The sequence below is a fragment of the Vipera ursinii genome, assembly GCF_947247035.1.
Source record: "Vipera ursinii genome assembly, chromosome: 1".
NCBI classification, from domain to species: domain Eukaryota; kingdom Metazoa; phylum Chordata; class Lepidosauria; order Squamata; family Viperidae; genus Vipera; species Vipera ursinii.
In genome coordinates this window covers 165,826,174-165,848,383 of record NC_139512.1, presented here as the reverse complement: position 1 = coordinate 165,848,383, position 22,210 = coordinate 165,826,174, and the positions used below count along the sequence as shown (strand labels likewise).

General features: G+C 38.5%; 1 protein-coding gene across 1 annotated transcript in view; it reads right to left on the bottom strand.

The window, feature by feature from the left end:
- Positions 1–863: 863 nt before the first annotated feature.
- Positions 864–22,210, bottom strand: part of ZNF804A (zinc finger protein 804A) — a gene marked incomplete at both ends in the record, with an annotated part of 236,828 nt that continues 215,481 nt past the window's right edge. The window contains 2 exons of the mRNA XM_083375961.1: positions 864–4,113; positions 13,628–13,758. Of these exons, the coding sequence (XP_083232087.1) occupies positions 864–4,113; positions 13,628–13,758 (3,381 nt within the window). The remainder of the gene's footprint in view (positions 4,114–13,627; positions 13,759–22,210) is intronic.

Genomic DNA, 22,210 nt, shown 5'->3' with positions numbered 1-22,210 from the left:
CCGCAGAGGGGAAGAATAAAAATAATTCTGTGTACCTATATGTTGATCATTAACCAAAATAAAGCATCTCCCTCTCTTCTGCTTTCCTGCTTTTCTCTATATATTTTTTAGATAACATTAGCAACTCAGGCATACCACATATTGGGCAATATTGTCTCAGTCCACAACATCAAGCTGCTAATACAATCAGATCAATTACCCTTTGTCTTCCACTTAGTAAGATTGTTCCCCTTAAGGATTTTTACTTCACGGTTTTAATAATAAATCACAGTACGCTTGGAACTAATGATTATCCAAATCTAGAGGAAACTTCTGTTTAAATGGTAGGAAAAGGTATATATAAAGCTAAGAGTAAATGCTTTTTTAAAAAAACAACAACAAATTTAGATTCATAACAAATGAAGATTATTGCAGGAGAAAGTTTCTCACTATATGTTTATAAGGAATGTTGTACAAAACATAGTGCATCGGCTTTGTCTAAACGTTACTTAGGTGCAAATACACAAATATATTTAAAAAAACAAGGTGCATACTTTACAACATAACTTACAGTACTATAAATATAGTTTATATACATGTTAACATATTTTAAATCATGATCTTCATACATACATACATACATACATACATTTATATCTATATCTATATAAAGACTATTCAGTGCTTTAACTGTATTATGAATCTGCACTTTACATGGATATTTGCATTGTTAATCCAATAGCAAATAAATTCCCAGTCCAGAGGCTTTAGTAACCGTTTAATTTGAGGCTACTGGTAGAGGGATTTCTCCTCCTCTTTAATCAATGCTGTTGGTGTTCCTTCAGTGTAAGAGTTGCTTTTTCACTTAAACTGTTCAGCGGGTCCTAAAAGAGGGGCTGCAATGGAATGACAGCAGGGTGCGGGGACAGGAGGGATGGGAATAGAGTATGTGGCAAAGGAGGAAAAGCCAAATGGCTTGAGTGGAGAATCGATGCTGGGATGACTGGCAACTGGGGTGGCCCAACCATGGCTGTGTGGCCCGTAGGGCATAGCCTTGGCCCAAGTGAAAAATGAGGTAAAGGGACTCGTGAAAGAGCTGGGACCTGGGAAAGAAATTGCTGGTGAGGCTGAAGGACCTTAAATGTACTTGCAGTGGCAGCCGCGGCGGCCGCTGCTGCCGCCGCATGTTGCTGAAGAACAGTGTGGTGGATCATGGTGACAGAGGTAGAACAGAGAGGCTGCTGCTGCTGCAAGGGGAGGGGTGGGAGAGGAGCACCGGAAGGTTGGAGTGCAGCTGGAGGAAAAGTCAGCTTCATCTTACTCGCCAACATGTTTTGCTGGATGATCTGGTGGTAGGCCTCCAGCTGCAGATCCTTGAATTTGTCGTGGTTTTCGTTGGGGAAGAGCAGGGCATGTTCAGGGAAGGTGAATGGAGCGAGGAGCTGTTCTGTGGTCAAGAAAGCATGGCTGTTCATGTGGGTTTCCTTCAAGTGCACAGGAGGCATACTGTTTAATATATCCGGGCCGTACCTCAGCCACTCATTGGCCGACGGGTTTCGCTTCTCCTGTGGTGCAGTCTCAGCAACTTCATCAGGACACAGAAAGCCTTTAGGGGGAGATTGGTTTGGGTTTTTTTCAAAGGTGGACATTTTAAGGGAAGTCTGCATTTCAGGGGCGTTCTCATTTTTCTCTTTTTGTCCTTCCAGCACATCCTTGGATTTCCCTGGTGTCGAAATGCTATGTTCAATAACAGGAGAAACAGAATACGTGGATTCTTTCAGACAGGGAGTATGCTCCGAGATGGGACAGTTTGAGTCTTGGATATTTTCTGATGAAACTGGATGTTCAGATGGTGAATCTGTTTGACCTCCGACTGGCTGCATCTTGTTTTCTATGTTTTTTGCATAATCTGCACTGGAATGGGAACTCGTTTGCTCTGGAGTTTCTTCAGTTAATTTATTGGGAGAATCCTCAAACTTCACAACTTCTGTTGGAGATCTAACACTGATATTCTTTCCTGGTCTCCTCTCTATAAATATATCATGAACCCTTATTCTTTTTCTCCTTCGTTTCCGTTTCGGCTTACAAGATACTACTAATTTGCCTAGTTGCCTGACATTCTCTTCTGAAAAACATGTTTGTGCTGCTGAACTTTCATCTGAAGAGTAGGAGTGGGTAGCATATCTTCGCTTTCTGTGGCATCTTTCTGGTTCATCAATGGCAGAACTGTAGGCTCTTTTTGTGGGTTGTGACTGACTTGTGTATTTTTTATCTGGATAGTGGCTTAGATGTTTATGGTCTGGGCTACTGCATTGTCTTGTGGCAGTCCAATTACAAAGTGGTCTAGAATAAACTGAATGGCATTTTCCAGAATTAGTTCCCGCTTTATTTGATTGTCTGTGAGAGATTGTTTTGCTCTTTGTCCATAAATGATTAGAATTAATGCAACAATTCCTATTGTCATTTGTGTTACAAATGGTCTGAGGACCTTGATTCCTATGGACATGTGTAATTATAGATATAGTACCAGGATAATCATTGTCCTCCTTTTCAGGAATTTTGTCTGCTTCCTCTAATTGTTCCAAAACTGAATCTCCTAACTGACTTTCATTTATGCCTTGTTCCAAGGTGCTATGAAGCTTCTGGTGTTTATCAATTTCAGTAAAGTTATTTTGCTGTTCAGTTACTGGATAAATTTTAGCAGTGAACTCAGTCATTTCCTCATAATGATGATAGCATTGCTTTCTCCTCCTTTTCCTTTTCCTATTCCTATAAAATCTTTTTTCATGTGTCCTTTTGTTCCAGCCTTTGTTTTCTTGTTCATTGGCAGACTTGAGAATGTTTTGATGTGTTTCATTTTTCCCAGTTGACTGCGAAGGATCTAAGGATAATTCATCTTTTTTCCCCTCAAGATTACAGCTCTCCGTTGAATAAATTGGTGCTGCAGCTGCATAATCAGTATTCTCTGAAAGAGATTCATTTGGATGGTTGCAGTCCAAATCCTGGCTAGCTTCAATCTTCTGGGTTGAATTAGGAATATTTGATTGCTGTTTATTTTTCTCCAGGGACTCACTTGATTTTGATGACCGGAAGTCAAAACATAAAGGATTACAACTGTATGAAATAGATGGCTCTGTGTTTGTGTAAAGTAACATTTCACATGGCCACTGAAGGACAGTATATCCATGTTTGTTAAGTACGGGAACAAATGGCTCACAAAGCCTTTTTGATGGAATTTGTTTATTAGGCAGAGTTCTAGCTTCCTCTTCAGAATTAGCTGGAATTGGTCCATCAGGTATGCATTCTTTAATTTCAACTTCAGAAATAACTGAATCATTGCTAATGTTTGGTTCATTTTCTTCCTGGGGATTGTGCTGTGATAAATGTTCTTCATTCACAGGTAAGACTACACATTCGTTTCCCGTGGGTTCATTACCACTGCATTCCACAGGAAGGGTTTGGCTCCCCAAAGCTCCCTTGGTTAGCATGTCATCAGGTAATGCTGCAGCATCTACTTCAGTACCACAGCTGTCTGAATCAACAAACCCGGGCCCTTTTAAATGAGAAACAGGGTGCCTCAGTTCTGGGGACGGCTGTATCCCATTCCCTTCAGTGGGTAGTCCATTTGAATCTTGTGCTGGGATTGACTCTGCATTGTCAGCTTCATGTTTCTCCATCAGTGGAGCAATGGAACTAGGTTTCTCTTCAAAACACAAAGCTATTTCTTCTGCTGATGAGACTGGAAGATTCCCCGGCCCAGGAACAAACCGGCTTCTTCGACTAACTCCATGTTCAGCTGATGTTTCATCATTGTATTCATAGAAAGCAGCAGCTGATGATTCTAGTTTGATGGATGCTTTTTTGGGAAATGCAAAAGAAAACCCTACTTTATGTCCATGGAGTCCCTGGACTTGATCTCCAAGCTTAATGTCTGGTCCACTGTTAGTTGGCGCTTCAGGAATCAGTGGCACGACAGATGCAACGTCGCTAGCAGTCTTCGAACTGGGCAACAGGGCAAAGTTGAAATCTTGTTCCTTTTTAACAGAGTCAATGAGACTGCATTGAGGAATGTCATTAAAATTATCCCGGACCATAACCGTGGTGGATCTGAACATAGGACCACTTCCTGGAGCACTGAAACAAAACAGAACAAAACTTTTATATCAGTACAAATCATACTTAATTCAAATACATGAGAAATGCTCAACTAACAATGCAGCAATAACGTTTTTTTTACAATGTAAACTTATTTTTTTAAAAAAAATCAACACAATCCTGACAATTTAGAGGCAAAACTTAGATGTATTGTATACAGATAATCCTTGATTTACAACCATTTCTTCAGTGACAGTCTGAAAATATGGCAGGGCTGAATAAAGAGACAATACTGGCTGCCAAAGTTATAGTCATCACAGCAACCCTACAGTCACATGACCCAAATTTGGGTGCTTAGGACCACAGGGGAATGAGTCCCCATCATCTACGCCCTTTCAGTCCCTTGCACTCTGTCATCCTTGCTTCCCTAGTTGACTATTGCTATCTTCTTTCTTCTGCCAATAACTAAGCATGCCCGGCCTGCCCCTTTATGGGACAACTGTTAGTTGCATGAGGCTTTCTTCCCAAGGTTGTATATGATGGCTTCCTCATGAAACCTGGGGAAGATGGCCTCATGGAGACAGAACTGCCTCATGAAGGACCAGGGCAACAGCAAGAGCCATAAGATGGAGGGGGGAATGCGAAGTGGCAGGAGTTGGTGCGCAGGGCAGTGAGGACTAGCTGTATTGGAGGATTAGCTGTATTGACATTTTTAAAAAAATTCCTAAAGACAGCGTTGTATCCAAACTTTCCTTTGGTTTTACAGAGTAGTTACTAGTAATTTATAACTTCTGTCACCAGCAGTGTTAATTCTTCATACAGCAAAGCACAAATTGCTTTTCAACATTTCTGGACCAAGAAGCTGGGGACAGAAGAGTGGATAAGAACATAAGAGCAGCCCTGCTGTGACAGGCCAAACCCATTTATTCAGAATTTTGTTTCTCAAAGAGGCTTATTTAATGCTGCTTTTTCAAGTAAGAGATGGAATCCTACCCTTCTAGCATCATTGTCCCACCTGCACTGGTATTTGGAAGTGAGGTTCCTTTTGCCCTCAAATAACACTGAGATTTCAAGACTAATAACTCACTAGGAATATATCCTCCATGAATTTATCCATTCCCCTTTTAAATGTCAGGTTGAAATGATTTCCACAAATTATGTCTTCTAAGAAGTTTTCTTTTATCTATTTTCAGTCTCCTTCATTGGATGGTACCTGTCTCTAGTGTTTAGAGAAAAGTTTTTTTTTCTAATTCATTTTTAGAAATGAATTTGCATGATTCAATCCATGTTAACCATTTCTCTTGTCTATCACTGTTTTTTTCCAAGTGAAGGAGTCCCAAACACACTAGCCTTTTCTTATACAAAACACATTTGAGTCCCCTCTTCATTTTGGTTGCTCTTTTGTCCGTTTTCCACAATTCTGTTACATTTTTTCCAAGTGTGGTTACCAGAACCAAACCGATGCAAATACACCATAGGTAGTATTAGTGTTAGCACTTTTTTTTCAGTTCTATTCCTAGCAGTCCTGTGCCCCAATGTGAATTTGTCTTCCTGGGTTGACTAACTTCGTTTTTCAATATTATTGGTGCCGACATAGATTATGTCAGCAGAATCTAGCATCTTGGTGCCACACACCATCTTCCCAAACACTATTTAATAGCTTAACTAGACAGAATTTGATAACATTCATACCAGGAGGCAAGTCACCATGCATTCTGCATGCCAATCACAACCCAATATCATGTCTGCATTTCTAATGATCCAATCAACCTCAGACCATATGATGAGTGAATCAGCTGCAAGGGTAAGTCCCTCATCCTCTGACCATATGCTTGGCAAGCAAGCACCACACAACATATTCACCCAAGTTGAAACATACCACTTCATTCCATTAGCTAAACAATTCTCATTTAATGCAACTAATCAGTTCCACAGGCACACCAGCTGCTTTGTAAGATTCCCCCGTTCCTATTTTACTTCCTGTTCACTTGTTGTGGTTCTGAAGGTGATGCTGACTAAGTGGACAATTTTTCCAAGGGGAAAAGTTCCACCAATGAGTTTTCTAGGGCATGTATTCCCCTTTCCAATAACAGGAGCATTGTCCCATAAAAGCCCAATGGGAGGAATTCCCTGATGATATTTTCCCTTGGAAATGACAGAAGGTGGTATGAATGTAACTATAAAATTACCATATGTTACCTGTAAGAATTCCATCTCAGCCCCATATGCATTGAAATTCTCTCCACTTTTATAATAATTTCTAAGCCTTTTGTTGTGATGGTATAAGAAGTGGTAAAAATACTTATGGAAGTATTTCTTTGCCCAGAAGCAGTTTCCAGAGTCTGGAGATTCTTGAGCAAGATGTCCTCAATGGCTACTCCTTCTCTCATTGGGATCACCTGTTCCTCATTTCTACTCTATTCTATTTCTTCTACTGTCTTATCCGTTTCCCCTGAGATCAATATCTGTAACTGCCTACACTTAGCCAGCATTCCCTATTTTCTGCAAATATATTAAGATAACAACTCATAATGAACTAAAATTCTGGGAACTATACTCCACACATCCTGAGCTCCAATAAATTGTAGAAAAGGACATTGAATGAGAGTGAATGGATTGCACCTTGCTCCCCCCCCCTTATGATTCCTAGGGACACTAGTCAGATTGAGGAGAACTAATAGTTAAGAGGATCCCACTTACAGCCTTCTTAAGCTATGGATCTTGGTAATTGTCCACTGATGTTTCATCTTAAAACCCCGATCAACATCAAAATTTCTGTTAGATAAAACCTGCATATATGAACTATTCTCTAACTTGTTTTCTCCCTCTTAGAATTTTTAAGATTATCCCTGCATTGAATATTACCAAAGTTTCTGGAACACAGATCAATGTGTGCAACAGCTTGACATTTTATGTTAGTTTTAGTTGCACTCTACATTCATCACAAAGAACCCCTGCTGTTAACTGGCTTGAGGGATTTTGATATAAATAATATGTATTAATATTTATTGTGGTAAAGACAATTACAACTTTAAAAAGAAAGAAATATAATAATATGGATCTAATAAACCTTTCACCACACAGAAGAGTGTGCTGAAAAATATTCAGGTATTCCACTTGGTCTCATTAATTTATTTCCATGCAAAAATTCTTTTTCCTGGAAAACTGAGCACCTATTTAGTTGTTGAATCTTTCATTTGGTCTAATGTAACCATCTTTTATGGAAATTGCACTGTGATTCCAGTCTACATTTAACTACTAGCTCCTTCCCTTATATCTAGGTAAATGTACTAGCCAATTATAGTATCTGCAAGCTACAAGGACAGAATAACAATTGAGCATTTTCCATAGGCTTTCTGTGTCAGAAAAAGATAGAATTTGTCTTGAATTTCACTTTTGGATCTGAAATGACACTGCCAAAACCAATTAGAGGCAGCTTCAAAACTAGGGGACAGAAGCTGCACAACTCATGAGCTCAGATGGTATTCTCGTTCAACCTTTCAATCTGTGAAAAGAGGACTGGACAAGGAAAGAAGAATATAGAAAATGGTTGACTGCCTGTCAAAATGATGTCTATGGAAAGGATAGGGTTTCCAGGATCATGATCAGCATTTTGGGATGGTAAACTAATGTCATGAAATTATTGTATTTCACAAGGAGTAGTAATAATGTTTGGTTGCAGAATGTGAGATTCTTGAGGATGAGTTCCTTGGAGCATGGGGTGGAGAAGAAAACTCTGATGAAATGATGTCCAATAATGACTTGTACGCTAGGAGCATGGTGGCTCACATGGTTAGGCCATTGAGTTGGAGGTTAACAAGCCTGTGTTTGAGACCTCAGTGCTGTTGCATGGCGGGGTGAGCTCCCTTCATTCCCTCCAGCTCTTTGATGGGACATGAAATGAGCCCCCATGAGTGTACCCTGGACAATGATGATGTGATGATGATGGTGCTCAATCACTGGAGACTTTTAAGAAGGGACTGGACAGCCACTTGTCTGGAATGGTATAAGATCTCCTGCTTGAGTAGGGGGTTGGATTAGAAGACCTCCACAGTCCCTTCCAACACTATTATTCTGTTGTTCTGTTATTCTGTCATCAGCTAATACTTTCAACTCAGAAGCGGCTTGAATGGTGCCTTCAATATGAACTGAATTGGGACTTGTACCCTCTTGAAGAAAATGACATAAACATAGGGCAGAGTGCTATTCATGAGCATTTCTATATAAAATATTCATTTTTTTAAAAAAAAATGAAGAACATAATTAAACTTCAACAATTACAGGAAAGAAATATAATTTAATAATTGAGATCTAGAGATACAATTTTCATAATTAGCATAGAGCAAATGAAGGATGGGATTTACTAAAAGGAGGACTGAGATTGCTTGTTCCTCAACCCAGTGTTCATCTGCAATTTCATTAATGGGTTTGAGAAAGAGGTGAAAGAAATACTTATTAGATTTTCAGAAGGTTCAGAATTGGATTAGAAACCTAAAACAATAGATAGAGATCTACTAATTGAGAAAATTTTAATTGATCGTGATAGGTTAGAGAAACGTAATTAAGACAAATGCAAAGCTCTTTACTTATGGAAAATATCAACTGGGCAAATATATGATGCAGAATAGATGTGAAAAGGTTCTTGGTATTTTAGTTGCTCACCATTTTGATATGGCTGCCCAAAAGGCAAATGTAATTTTGGGCTGCCTCAACATAATTTCCAAATCATGGGAAGCAAGAGCTTCACTTTATTCTTATATGGGTCAGACCTCATTAAAACATCAAGTTCTGATTCTTTTCGGGACACTTTAATAAAGATTCAGATAAGCTCAATATAGCAATCCAACTAGGATGGATAGAGACAGTGGAATGCAAATGAAGAATGATTTGAAGGAAAAGGCAGTGTTGACCTTTGAGACCTGTAAGAGAGGATATGACAGTGTTCTTAAAATATCGGCAAGGATGTTTCACAGAAGGTCAAGACCTATCCATTCTGGAACGCAGGGTGAGGAATAATTGATTTAAGTTGCAGGAAGTCAAACTTCAACTATTAAGAAGGGGAGGGGACTTTTTGACTGTAAGAGAATTCAGCAGTAGAACCAATTATGCAGAGAAGTTGTGGGGCCCCTTTCACTACATATATTCCAGCAGAGTCTATGCAACCAGTTATCATGAATGTTTAATTTGGATTTCTGTTCCTAGCAGGGAGTTGGGTTTGATGGGGTAAATGGCTCCTTCCCACTTTATGATTCTATGGCTCTTTCTCTCAGGTGGCAGAGGCTCTCTAAGCCCTCTGAGAAGGAGTCTTGCTGTTGATGACGATTTCCCAGGAAGCAAACACAGCTGAATTAGAAGCCTCCGAGCAGCCTCCATCTCTGGTGTTTTTAACGACTCTTTTGGAATGCATGGTGTGGTAGCAATTTTAAAATGACCTTTAAACAGGTCCTACTGGATGCCAAAATTGTTGTGAGAATATGAGCACAGAACCTCCTGTAGTCATTTGGAACAGTTGCTTTAAGAACCACAGCTACCGTCTACCAGCCAAGCTTGCATTTTCTCTGATGTAGCATGTTGGACTCTTTAACTGCAGTTCTAAAACATTTATAGCAACATCTAAGTGTATACTGTATCCCAGGGATTCGGCTTACAATTTCAGATATGTATACACATAGGTTGATCCACTGTCCTTCACCCTCTCTGAAGTACCCCCATTAATAAATATACCATTAAGTATAACACAATCATTAGCCCAGCATGGGGAGTTGGATATGGCCCTCTAGCTGTGAGTTATTTAAAGGTTACAAAGACTTGAGAAGCAAGAGAAAAAGGAATAATATAAAAGCCAGGCTGCAACACACTAAAACAAAATTCTCGGTTTTAAACTGCTCAGCAGAACTCTATAAAGCTAAATATTTTCGGTATATTAGGTTAAAAGAAGGATTTGAATGTGACCTGTTCTAGTTACTTAGGCTCTGACTATGTAAACCTCTCTGATACATTCTTTCATACTTGTCTGAATTGGAGGAAAATAGATCATTTAACACAATTAAAACCATGCGTAGAAGAAGGAATGTAATCAAGTAAAAGGTATTAATTTAGCTTCGGTGGAGATCCAGAAATGGAGAATGTGAAAGAAACAAGAGATATGTTAATTAAAACTGTTGGCCCAACTGCAACCTATAGGCAAATTCTAGAATTCTGTACTTCTGAAGAGCATCTTTGCATCTCTGAAGGCTTGGGCAAAATAGTAAAGGTAAAGGTTCCCTCGCACATGCGTGCTAGTCGTTTCCAACTCTAGGGGCCAGTGCTCATCTTCGTTTCAAAGCCGAAGAGCCAGCGCTTGTCTGAGGACGTCTCTGTGGTCATGTGGCTGGCATGACTAGACGCCAAAGGGGCACGGAACGCTGTTACCTTCCCACCATAGTGGTCCCTATTTTTCTACTTGCATTTTTACGTGCTTTCGAACTGCTAGGTTGGCAGAAGCTGGGACGAGTAACAGGTGCTCACTCTGCTACGCAGCACTCGGGATTCGACCCGCCAAACTGCCGATCTTCTGATTGACAAGCTCAGCGGCCTAACCCACTGAGCCACCGCAAAATGGCTCCCCCCAAACCCCATGGTGGTCTTTTCTGTCCTAAAGAGAAGAGGCATCCGTGGGATTGGGGAGTTGCCTCAAAATGGTGGAAGACGCTCTATGCCATTGCAACAAGAGCTCCAATCATTTAATCGATGAGTGTGACATCATGTGGGTAAAATTTATATAATGTACATATACAAAAGGAATGGAATATGTATTGCTTCCCCTTAGGAACCCCCCATGCCTGGGTGTCTCTGCCAGAATGAATAGCTACTGCATTTTTCCAGTACACCAAAGAAACCCCTTCCACTAGAGTACTGCCTCAACACTTACTGCTTCTAGGCAATACTGTTTTTCTATAAGCCAAAGACTTTATTTTTATTTCTACAAGGCCTTCAAGATCATTAAAAAGGGCAGAATTTTAGAAGTGGGTCTAGAAACAAAGGGATTCAGGTGTCTGGTCATTGGCACGTTCCTGCAATGGCACAAACAATGCCTATATCAGTGGAAACAAACACAACTAAAAGGATAAGGAATTCATGGACCCTCACATTTGGCAGCCTAGATTTCATATCTATTTTGATTTCAGAAAAATGCTAAACCCACCATAGGAAATCATGGATTTGTTTTGATCATGGATAAATTGTGAAATGATTTCATGTAGCAATTCTCTCTTGTTAGTGTTCCCTTTGCTGGGAACAAGATTGTTTTTTTTTCAAAGGACTGTAATTTTTCCGGTCACATTTTTTATCCCTTGGGGGGTGGGGGGGATAGCCACCAGATTGTGATAGGTTCAATATTTCCATAATGAGGGCAGTGGCAAAGCTGCAGCACTTTTAAAACTATGAGAAATGACATTAAAATGGCAGCCAATTGATTTAGAGGGTGCTAAGAGGTTATGGTTTACGCTATTAGCAGCTTGAAAGTGTGGCTGCACCTCAATAAAGGATGTAAAACTTTAGAGATCTAAAAGTATGATAGAGATCAACAATTGCAAAGCATCCTCTGTGTTCAGTTTCTACACTACAGGCTGACTTGTGTAGATGTTACTACTTAATGTAATTAAACATTTGAGTAATTATACATTTTCACAATTGTTCCCCAGTTTTTGAAGATCACGTTATGTTTATCTAATTCCAGACTAGCAAGCAATTTGGTTATTTGAAGACTATTTTTTAGGAAACATACAAGGAGCACTGATAACCAGCAAAAGATGGAGTGAAATTATTTTCATGTTAGATCTGCTTGACATTCCAGTATTACATCCAATTAACCCTCTCTGGGTTTATAGCAAATGCACCAAGGAGACAAAGTGTATATGAAAAGGAAGCACGTATTTCATATTCATATTTCATTCTGCAATCAGTGGCATTAAACCCTTTATTTGTGGCTGCCAGAATCTCAGAATTCCAGTGTCAATTTTTGACAAACTGGTGGCATGGTTTCTCACTTTTATTTCATGCAGGAGGGGATGGAAAAAAGAAAGAAACAAACATATTTTATGCTTAGCACAAGAAACATTCAAAAAATACTGTCCAAACTTTTCAGAAAAATTCTTAAAAATTGTCTATCTCTGTTTATGTCTGTAACATTATTCTGCCACCAAGATTTTTTTGTTTGCTAAGAAAATATACTATAAAGTAGCACCTGGTAGAGCAGATATGAAGGCCTTAGAAAAGAGAGTCAGTACCATGATGTGTCTATTCTTACAAAGATGAGAATCATGAAAACCGTGATACTCCCTTGATACTCTATGGAAGTGAAAGTTGGATTTTAAAGGAGCAGGATAGGAACAGTACCGGCATTTTTGAATTTTGGTTTTGTAGAAGACTCCTGAGAATACCCTGGACAGCCAAGAAAGCATCGTCAAACAAAGCAAACCAGGATTCTCACTCAAGGCACAAATGACCAAGTTCAAGTTGTCATACTATGGACATATTATGTGAAGACCTCGTTCTTTGGAAAATGCTCTAATACTGGGAAAGGTAGAAGGAAAGAGAAAAAAAAAGGACAACCAGCGGCAAGGTGAATGGTTTAGACACAGTTGCAATGGGTACAGTGCTGGGACACCTGAAAGATCACACTGGGGGATAGTTCATCATGGAGAAAATCTATGTATGTGGTTGCTAGGAATAAAAAACGACTTGATGGGATATAATCAATGAGACTGACATATAATGTTTTTTTTTCTGTAAAGGGGAGGATCAGTTATGAAAAGCCTGGGATCCAGCAAAAGAATCCTGATATCAAAAAGGGAAAAATTGCTACTCCTTCTCTATTTAAAATCCCCAGAGCCATATCCATGCAGTTTTCCATAAAGAAGATAAGTATGTGGAAGAATGGGATCACCCACAAAATTCATTTCACCTTCTTGTTTTGGCAGAGAGAGGAGAGTCTGTCTGTCTTCCAGCAGTATTAATGAAAATGTTGCAGAGAATCAACAGCACACCAATATATTTCTTTCCTTCAAATACTTAACCTGTTTGTCATTGATTCAAACTGCTCTGCTTGCCTTATCAATATGGATATCCAAACATATGTCCACACATACACTTACACATACATTCTTACACACACACACACACACACACACACACACCAATCAGTGGTATCTGAGGGTGAGTGGTCAAACTGGACAAGATGCTGAATGTGGGATCATCGGATGAGCTTGTACTGAAATGGCACTTTTGCCATCTCATAGAAATCACTACCAATATTTTAGTTAAATGTATGTCATTTCTTAAATGTTTAGCTTTCTTGAAAAGCAACAATACTTTTAAAATGCTTATTTCTTTGCATTGTGTCATATCTAGTTGTCAGGTATAGTTTGTCAGAAAAAAAATGTTGTTCTGGTTTGAGATCACAATAGTCAGTTACGTTCTCTTTCTTTCTTTCTTTCTTTCTTTCTTTCTTTCTTTCTTTCTTTCTTTCTTTCTTTCTTTTTTTCTTTTTGCCTTTTGATAACTTTTCACTCACCATGCAGCTTCTTTTCTGAGTTCAGCTAACTTATGTAAGCGTTGAAGAGCTTTCTCTTGTTTCTTTTCATCCTTTCTTGATTTGGATGCCACATTCCGAGCAAACTCCCTCTGTTTTAGTTCCTTGAGCCTCTGTTAGAGATAATTGGAAGCAAATAAGAAAAAGAGAAACATTAATGCAAAGAAAGGAACTTCTATGAAGATATCACTTTGCAGTACCAAAATTTAGCGTTGATTACTCTATTTGACAGGAAGAAATGAATGTGCCCCGGTGTATATTTAAAAAAAAAATTGTCAAGAATTTCAGGGCTGCTTATATTTTTTATATAGTAAAATATGCCTTGCAATTTCTCAAAAGTTCTCTTTCTGTGTTCCATTTATTCCCAGGCTACTTTAGAATTTATTTATCTGCATGGTATTTTTTAGTTTATTAATAAATATGCTTGAAGTGACTGTTGTAGTTATTTTTCTTGTTTGTCTCACATAGTTTCGTCACTCTAAAAGATCCTGGTATTCATAGTTTCCAAGGTGGAAACAGTTTAGAGGACTGTTCTGCGCTGCCTTCCATTAGGAGTTAATTAATCCATGGGAAGTTAGCAAATGTAGGATGCTGGAACAATAATTGCACAATGAAACATTACACATTCTAAAATACAATGTGCCCATCCCCTAACCAGGTAAGTACCAGAACACCATACTCTAAATATGAGAATATTACTGAGTCTTTCTTCTCCTTGAAATAAATTTAAACAACCATACTTTTTCATAAAAACCCCATGAGAATTGTTCAAGAAAAAGTAAAGAAGATTTCGGCAGAGACTTAAGTATTCCTTTATTGTGAAAAAAATATTAGTTGAAAATGAGACAGAATCCCTAACATTTGGGGGAGATTTGCAAAAACACTTTGCCTTATAAATCTGCAGTTTCCCTTGAGAAATCCTCCCTTCAAAATTAATTGTTTGACTAGAAGATTCCCATTGCAAGGTCTAATATTTAATCTTTCCTTATTAAATGTCATTTTAATTGTCTAAAACTTCTCACACTGCAGTCCTATGTTTGTTATCATTCAGAAGTTATCTCCACTGAATTCTGTGGGCTTTAATCCCAGCAGGTTTGTGGTCTTATACTATTCATAAAAAGCGGAATAAAACAATCACCTGGTCTGCACCTCACAGTAAACTAAAATGTTTACTCAGGACTTAGCATTGTATGCAATTAACCATTATGATTACAAACCATGGTTTATGGGTTACCTTATTATATGGTCAACTATTTTGAGGAAGAGCTTTTTTCAAGGAGTTGATGATCTGCCCACTTCCTCGTAAGCCACTGCTGGATGCAATAAGGTTAGATCATTTCCAACCAAATTCCAACTTTCTGATTTGGGGAAAAGATTATAAATAAGGTAGCCAGGATCAAAGAACCCTTGAGGAAGCAGATCTAGACTTCTTTCAGTAGATTCAAAGACATCTTGAGCATGCTTATGGATGGTTTCTGGCAGGATTGGGAGGGAAATAATGCAGGCTTTTTAGTCTTCTAGCGACAGTCCTTCTCACTTAATGGGTGGCTTTCATTACCTGTGATAATTGCATACTTCCAAACTGAATCGGAGGGCTGGGAGTGTGTGTGAGTGTGGGGGGGACACTCTTTTGCAATTGTTCTGCTCCTTTCTCCAGGGCTGATTCCATTAAGTGTTTGTGGGGAAAGGGGAGAGCTGAAGCCCAAGGTCACAGCTTTGTTGTGGGATGCCTCAGGAATCATCACTCTGACTGCTCCTATTTAACATCTACATAAAGCTGCTGGATGATGTATGGGGACAAGACAGATGAGGCATCATTGGTATACCAACAATAGTAATGACACATATCCACCCCTAGACATCCACCCCTAGTCATACTGTCAGAATCCTGTTACAGTACCGGGAGGCTATGGTAGATGTCATCTTCTTGCAGTTCCAAGTAGTCTTTAAGGGCAGCCCAACTAGACACTAATGAAGGCATAGTTTATTGTGCTTAGGTCCTCCTGTACTGCAAAGGTACATCAACCAAAGCTGAGCAAACATTTCATTAACCCTGGCTTCAACTTGCTGCTCAAGCAAATGCCATGAGTCTTGAAGAATCTCCAGAGTTCAAACCTTCTCCTTCCCAGGGGATGCCTGCGCATCCACAAGCTAACATCAACAGAAAACTTCAGCTGTCCCCAAAATTGCCCTAACATGTTAGAAAGTTAGGAAAGCATACCTGCAGAGGAATTGTTTGCGTGAGGCTACACCAACCCTCAGTCCAAAATGAACACCTGGCAAGCTATGGCCAAAGTGATAGTATTTTTCTAAAGCTGTTTTTAGAGTCCAGACTGCATAGGCACAGCACAAGAACAGCTCAAAGCTGCATTGCAGAAGTGTGCATGGCCATTCCACTGAGTTAATCAAAGATTAAATTTTTCAGTCTGGTGTTTATCCGAACAAGCTCCAAAAAATCAAACCCATTACATGTTCAATCTTGGAAGATAAACACATTCCATTAGTGTAATAAAAACAGCCAGATGAATCAATCAAATACTGCACTACTTTATTAAGAGCAATCTTTTAAAACAAATATTTACACTATGGCGAGCAGTAGCAATCCTGTTCTTCTCCTGCAAGGCTGCCCTAAAACTACTACCAGCTGTTGTGACAAGGGTCTTTTTTGAATTCATAAAAGTGAAGCCTGACAGATATTGGGATAAACAAATTGTAGGAGAAAGATTTTCAGAGTAACACGAATACCTGCAAAGAAACAGAATTAAATTTTCTCTCCCCCCCCTTGCTTAAGAAAAGTTGAATTTCTCAGTGTTTTATCCTATGGATTGATTACAAAAAGTTTGCTCTGATTTCCAAATATATCAGGAAAATATATTTTGTTGTCTATCTGAGCAAAGATATTAATGTAATCAGAGATTTTCTTAGTAATGAATTATAAAAATAAAACTAGTAAGGCTGAAAAATTGTTCATTTTGAATTTTAATATGAATTTATTTAATTCTGTATTTTAAAAGTAGAGCAGACATTAGGAGTAAATAATTCAGTGAAAATACGTAGTTCTCTAGTGACACATGTTACGGAAAATTACATCCAAAATATGCATGTTTTGAAAACTGTACAAATTACTTTGATTAAAACAAAATGTTTGTGGAATATGCAGATATTCTCAGTGAGAACACCTTGAGGTAGTCCAGAATATTGTCAAAAGAAAGGGGATAAACATTACTCTAAACCAGTGCAGCTAATGATGATGACAAGCCTGTTTTATATAACATGCAATTGGAGAAAGAACTTCATCTTTGAGTAATATAACTCCAGGGGACAAAATCAGAATTGAATCTCAGTCCTTCCAAATAAAAGTTACCTGAGTTTTCTCTAAACCTTATATTTTGCAAGCAAATCAACTGATTTCTCTTCATAATATTTGTTCTGCAGCATAACTTTTCAACGGATTGTTCTTCACTTCGTACTCCTTATTACTTACTTCTCACTTACTTACTTCAGTGATGTTAGAGCTAGAGACACTCAGCATATTCATGTATCCTTGGTCTCAGATTGATACGTAGATCTCATCTACTATTGATACGTAGATCTCATCTACTGGGCTTTTTTTTCTCCATTGATATTTTTTCCCTATTAGTTTTCCTGAAGGATTATTATTATTATTATTATTATTATTATTATTATTATTATTATTATTATTATTATTGTTGTTGTTGTTGTTGTTGTTGTTGTTGTTGTTGTTATATACTGGGTTTGTTGCTTGATTGACGAGACGAGGTGAGTGAGTTCAGCAAGAATCATCCTTTATTTGCTTACAGGATCTGAACTGAGAAACAGGGCTGTGAATGCAGCTATTTATACCCTGGCCTCTAGGTGGCAGCCAATAGGTTTAAAGCAACCTATTGCTGCCTTAGAAGCAGCCAATGACGGTGCTGGAGACGGGTTGTCTGGGGAGCTGGGAGCCGTTAGCCAGCTTCCCTGCTTAAACAACCTTCCAGCAATTAACCTCATGTGATACACCACGTCTTACATACGTAAGACAATAACCCAATACATTATACCCCTCCCCCCTAGAATGTACACACATTATAATAACAAAAGGGATGATTACAGCAATTACAAGTTTTACAGAGATACAAAAGAAGTATGCAAAACTACACCTTTTTCCATTTGCTAATACAGAGGCTCTCTTGGCAAGTAGCAATTCAATGACACATGCAACATTAAAGCTCCATTATTTTGGAACAAAATCTTGTAAATACGCATGAGGCTTGCGAAGCCTCGTGGAACACCTGGGAGAGCCAGGCACTCCCGGTCTACCAGCTTGCCTGCTGGGCTGGGTAGACCAGGGACCATAAGTTCAAGTGAGTCTGGCTGACTCGGAATTCTCTGGCTGGCCATTCCAAGTCAGCCCACTCCAGAGTCTAATCCTTCCATGGAGTTAGCACAATGGCTGTAGTGTTCTGGTTGACTTTCTCCATCAGGGGCCCCACGTTGCACTCCCGGGCTTTGCCCCTCTACAACTACCTCCCCATTGCTCTGACTGCTCAGGACCTCAGAGCATGTGAATTGTTTGGCCTGGCTGCCGGTTCGAGGACTGTGCTTAAACAACCTTCCAGCAATTAACCCCACGTGATACTCTTTACTAAGACAAAAACCCAATACATTACAATTGTTGTTGTTGTTGTTGTTGTTATGCCAGTACCATGCTTAGGGACATGTTTTCCTTTCATTTTATTTTGGGGGCTAACATTTACATTTCCTTTTCTCCATGCTTCTGTTCTTACTATGCACATTAACTATGCAGTGTGTTAGATTTCACACAAGGTATGACAATACTGTAATCTTGAAACCTCAGACACTTGACTCTTGTATTCAGGAAGTTGCTTATAGCCTAAGCTTCACAAATATAATCTGGTTCATCAAATGCTTTCCTGCATACAATGATGATGAAGTCACATGTGCATAGAAAATCTGACTGCTGAAGAATATGGAAACAAGCTCTTTCTGTAAATCTGCCCTAAAGTTTACACTCTAGGCTCTTTTTTTCATGCCTTTTGGGTCAGTGGACTTTTATAAAAGGTTGTCTCCTGGCCTGAGAATTGCTGGTTTTTCTCTTATCAGTTTTAGCTGTCACCCATTATAGACTCCAGGTTTTTAGATTAGTTTTGTTCTTAGTTTTACAAAATTGAGAACTGTCTTGCTTGGATCAAAGCATTCAATCACACGTGTAAAGTCATTAATATGTAGCTATGAAGTGATGATCTGCACTTGTCATTTGATCCCAATCTTTAGGATTTAAATAAAGCCACAAGGTCTCTGGGGATCTTGAGACTTCTGCAATGTCATTTATTCCTTCTCCTTCCTTCGTCTTCCACCTCCCGTCTTTCTCGCTCCTCTATTTATAGATGTGCTAAGATTTTAATTGAATGGAATATAAAATGATAAGTTGCATAAAGTATTATGGTAACAGGAAAATACAAGTCCCGTTAAATGAGATTTAAGTTTACACGTATCAGCACTCACTTTTTCAACAGCTTCTATTTCTATGATTAGGGTTAGCACTGAGATATAATCCTTCACGGAACTAACCTAATTTAACTGCAATTTATAATTGTAGCTGGCTGAACTAATATAATTGGAGATGTCTTTTTCCCCCTTTTCATTAATAGGGATCTTTATTCAATGCATTTACAACCAATATTTATTTGTGCTTTATTGTTTCCGTATGTCCCCTTTTCTCATTTGGACAGTACACGCATCTGTTTGTTCATATGCTTTCATAATCCTTTAAAAGATGCCAAGGAAAAAAGGGAAAGCGAATTGTTATACTTGAGATGGTTTTTGTTTCAATGGTCCATTCCCACCTTTTAAGGAACTCCAGTACATTTTAAGGAGTACCACTACATTGTATAGCAATTTAAATAACCATGACTTCTACTGTTACTATTTCTCAGATAGAACTTAAAAAAAAACTTTGTAGTCTCTAGCAATTAGAAAGTAGGTTTGTTTGAACAAAACACCTGGGTCTTTTAAATAGTACAGTATAAATCCAGGCCCTGAGACTTCTTTCGATGACAGCCAGTTCTTCAGTGGATTTCTCTCTTCATCATAAGAGAGAACATCCTGCAGCAATGATCCTGAACATGCTCTATGTTCCTTTTTCAAGTACAGAAATTGATTTAATATTCATCTTCTGTTCTTTGAATATTAATGTGGCCACACAAGAAGAATGTAAACACATTACCCTCTGGACAATTGTGTACTATTTCAGTACTAGGCGCCACACTTCAGCAAGATTCAGAGAAGCTGGAACAGGTGGAGAGCAGTATCAGAGGAGCCTTAGTGCAATATTTACACACAGAGAGAGAAAGAGAGAGAGAAATGTGGTGTGTTCAGCCTTAAAAGAAATACATATAATAGCATTTAAAAGTCTTGGAAGGAACATTAGGACTTATGTACTGAAAACATTAGTTAGAGAGATGGTGGACTTTCCTTCTGAAGCAGAAGCTAGACAACAGCTGAGGATTCTTTCATTTAGATTCCTGCAATAACAACTTGTCCCTGATGCTCTAGTAGCCCCTTTACAAACTCAATGATTTTATGAAATGAAAGTGTACATTGGGGTAGATTCAATGGACAATGAGAGTCATTGTGGAATAGGTATCTGATGGTATGTCAAACTGTAACCTTGCAAGTTTCATAGGTAGGTACAAGACAATCAAGAGGAAGATGGCCCATTTCACAGGTGGGGATCCATTTTAGAAGTCCCTAAAATTACAGCAGGAAACAGGAAAAGGCATACAGAATAATATTAGAGGCTTAATAAGTGCAAACAGAAATGGAAATGGAAGAGGAAATGGATAAGGACGACAGAAATTCAAGGAAGGCTTAAAATTAGGGTGCTCCATTTGTAGAGTAGGATTGGGCAGGGGACTTAAGCTTCTATGAATGAGTGGAAACTTTCACATAGGTGGGAGAAATCATAGGACCAAGGTAAATATAGAAATGTCAGTAGTATGGGGAATAAGGGAATGGGGATGCACAGCCTGACTCACCTAACAGGGTTGTTGTGGGGAAAATAGGAGGAGAAAGGTATGTTGGATATGTTTGATGCCTTGTGTTATTTGTAAAAAAATAAAATAAAAGTGATGTACAAATATATAAGTAACACTAAGGCTGTTTGTAGAACAGAATATTTTAATATTAGGGGATCCTGTTATTTCCCCCTTTGATTTCTGTATATTTATTTGTGCCAGGCAATATCCTGACTGTGCTGTTCGAAGACATTAAAATATGCTTGAACTGGTTTACCTGGCTTAAAAAAAAACCAAAAAAACCCTATCAGCAGTGATCTGTTATTTTTTCTTTCATTTAACTAATATTCTAGTGGAGCAGACAGTGACCCTAATCGGGATCTCTCTAGTGAAGCTGTGGGCAATTTTCTGAGTACATACCATGATTAATTCAGCCTAGCACTAAAAGGAGTTTAGAATTCAATTACAATGCATTTGGATCACTGAAGATGTTAGGCACTTCAGGGTACCAAGAGCATGACAACCTTCTTTAGTAAGCAAGAAATTTGGATCAACCTTTTTATAGTATTTGACAATCCATGACTGGCTAATGATTAAAAACATTGAGTCTATAGATGTTTTCAGTGCTCATGGAATTCTTTGATCTGTTCCATGTCAAACTGGGCCACCATTAAAAGATTAGCTTTATTTTGGGTATAAAATTGTTGATGTTCAAAATACTAATTTGGGAAAGTATTGACCAGGTATGGGGGAAAGGGATATCTTCCCCCATATGTGAAGAGATTTTCTATCTGTCATAAAAAAATTAAACTTTATAAAATGATAATCCTAGAGCAGTGGTCCTCAACCTTGGCAACTTTAAGATGTATGGACTTCAACTTCCAGAATGCTGGCTGGGTGATTCTGGAAATTAATGTCCATGCATTTTAAAGTTGTCAAGGACGAAAAATAGTGCCTTAAGTAACTGAGGATGCATTCAGCCCCAAATTCCTCCTTCCAAAGGCAAAAAAGAGATACCCACTGGGAAATCTCTGATTTCCAAGAAAGATGTTTCTGTCTCCTTTGCCAGCATGAGCTCAACTTTACATAAGTGATTCTTCGCTTTCAGCTCTTCCTGTCTATACTGCTAAGACTGCATCTGGATCAGTAAATATATTATTCAAATAAGGCAATGAGAGATGATGGAGGATGGATAAAAACAAGTGTTCTCCAAGCAACAACCTTTATTGGGTTGATTAAAAAATATAATAAATCAAATTAGTAAGTGCGTTTGTCAGTTCATTGACAAAACAAGGCTGGCAACACTGATTTATTTATTATTTACATGCATACTTATGTATTTTTATGATCATCCATCTACCAAGACACTCTGGGCGATGAACATTTGAAGACAGCCAATCAAATCACAATCAAACGTTTACTGTTTCCAATTCATTTAGAATGCATGCATGTTAAAATGCACAATAACAAGACCATGTTTCGTGGACCCCACAAAAATCCCAATAGCAACATGACAGCTACATCT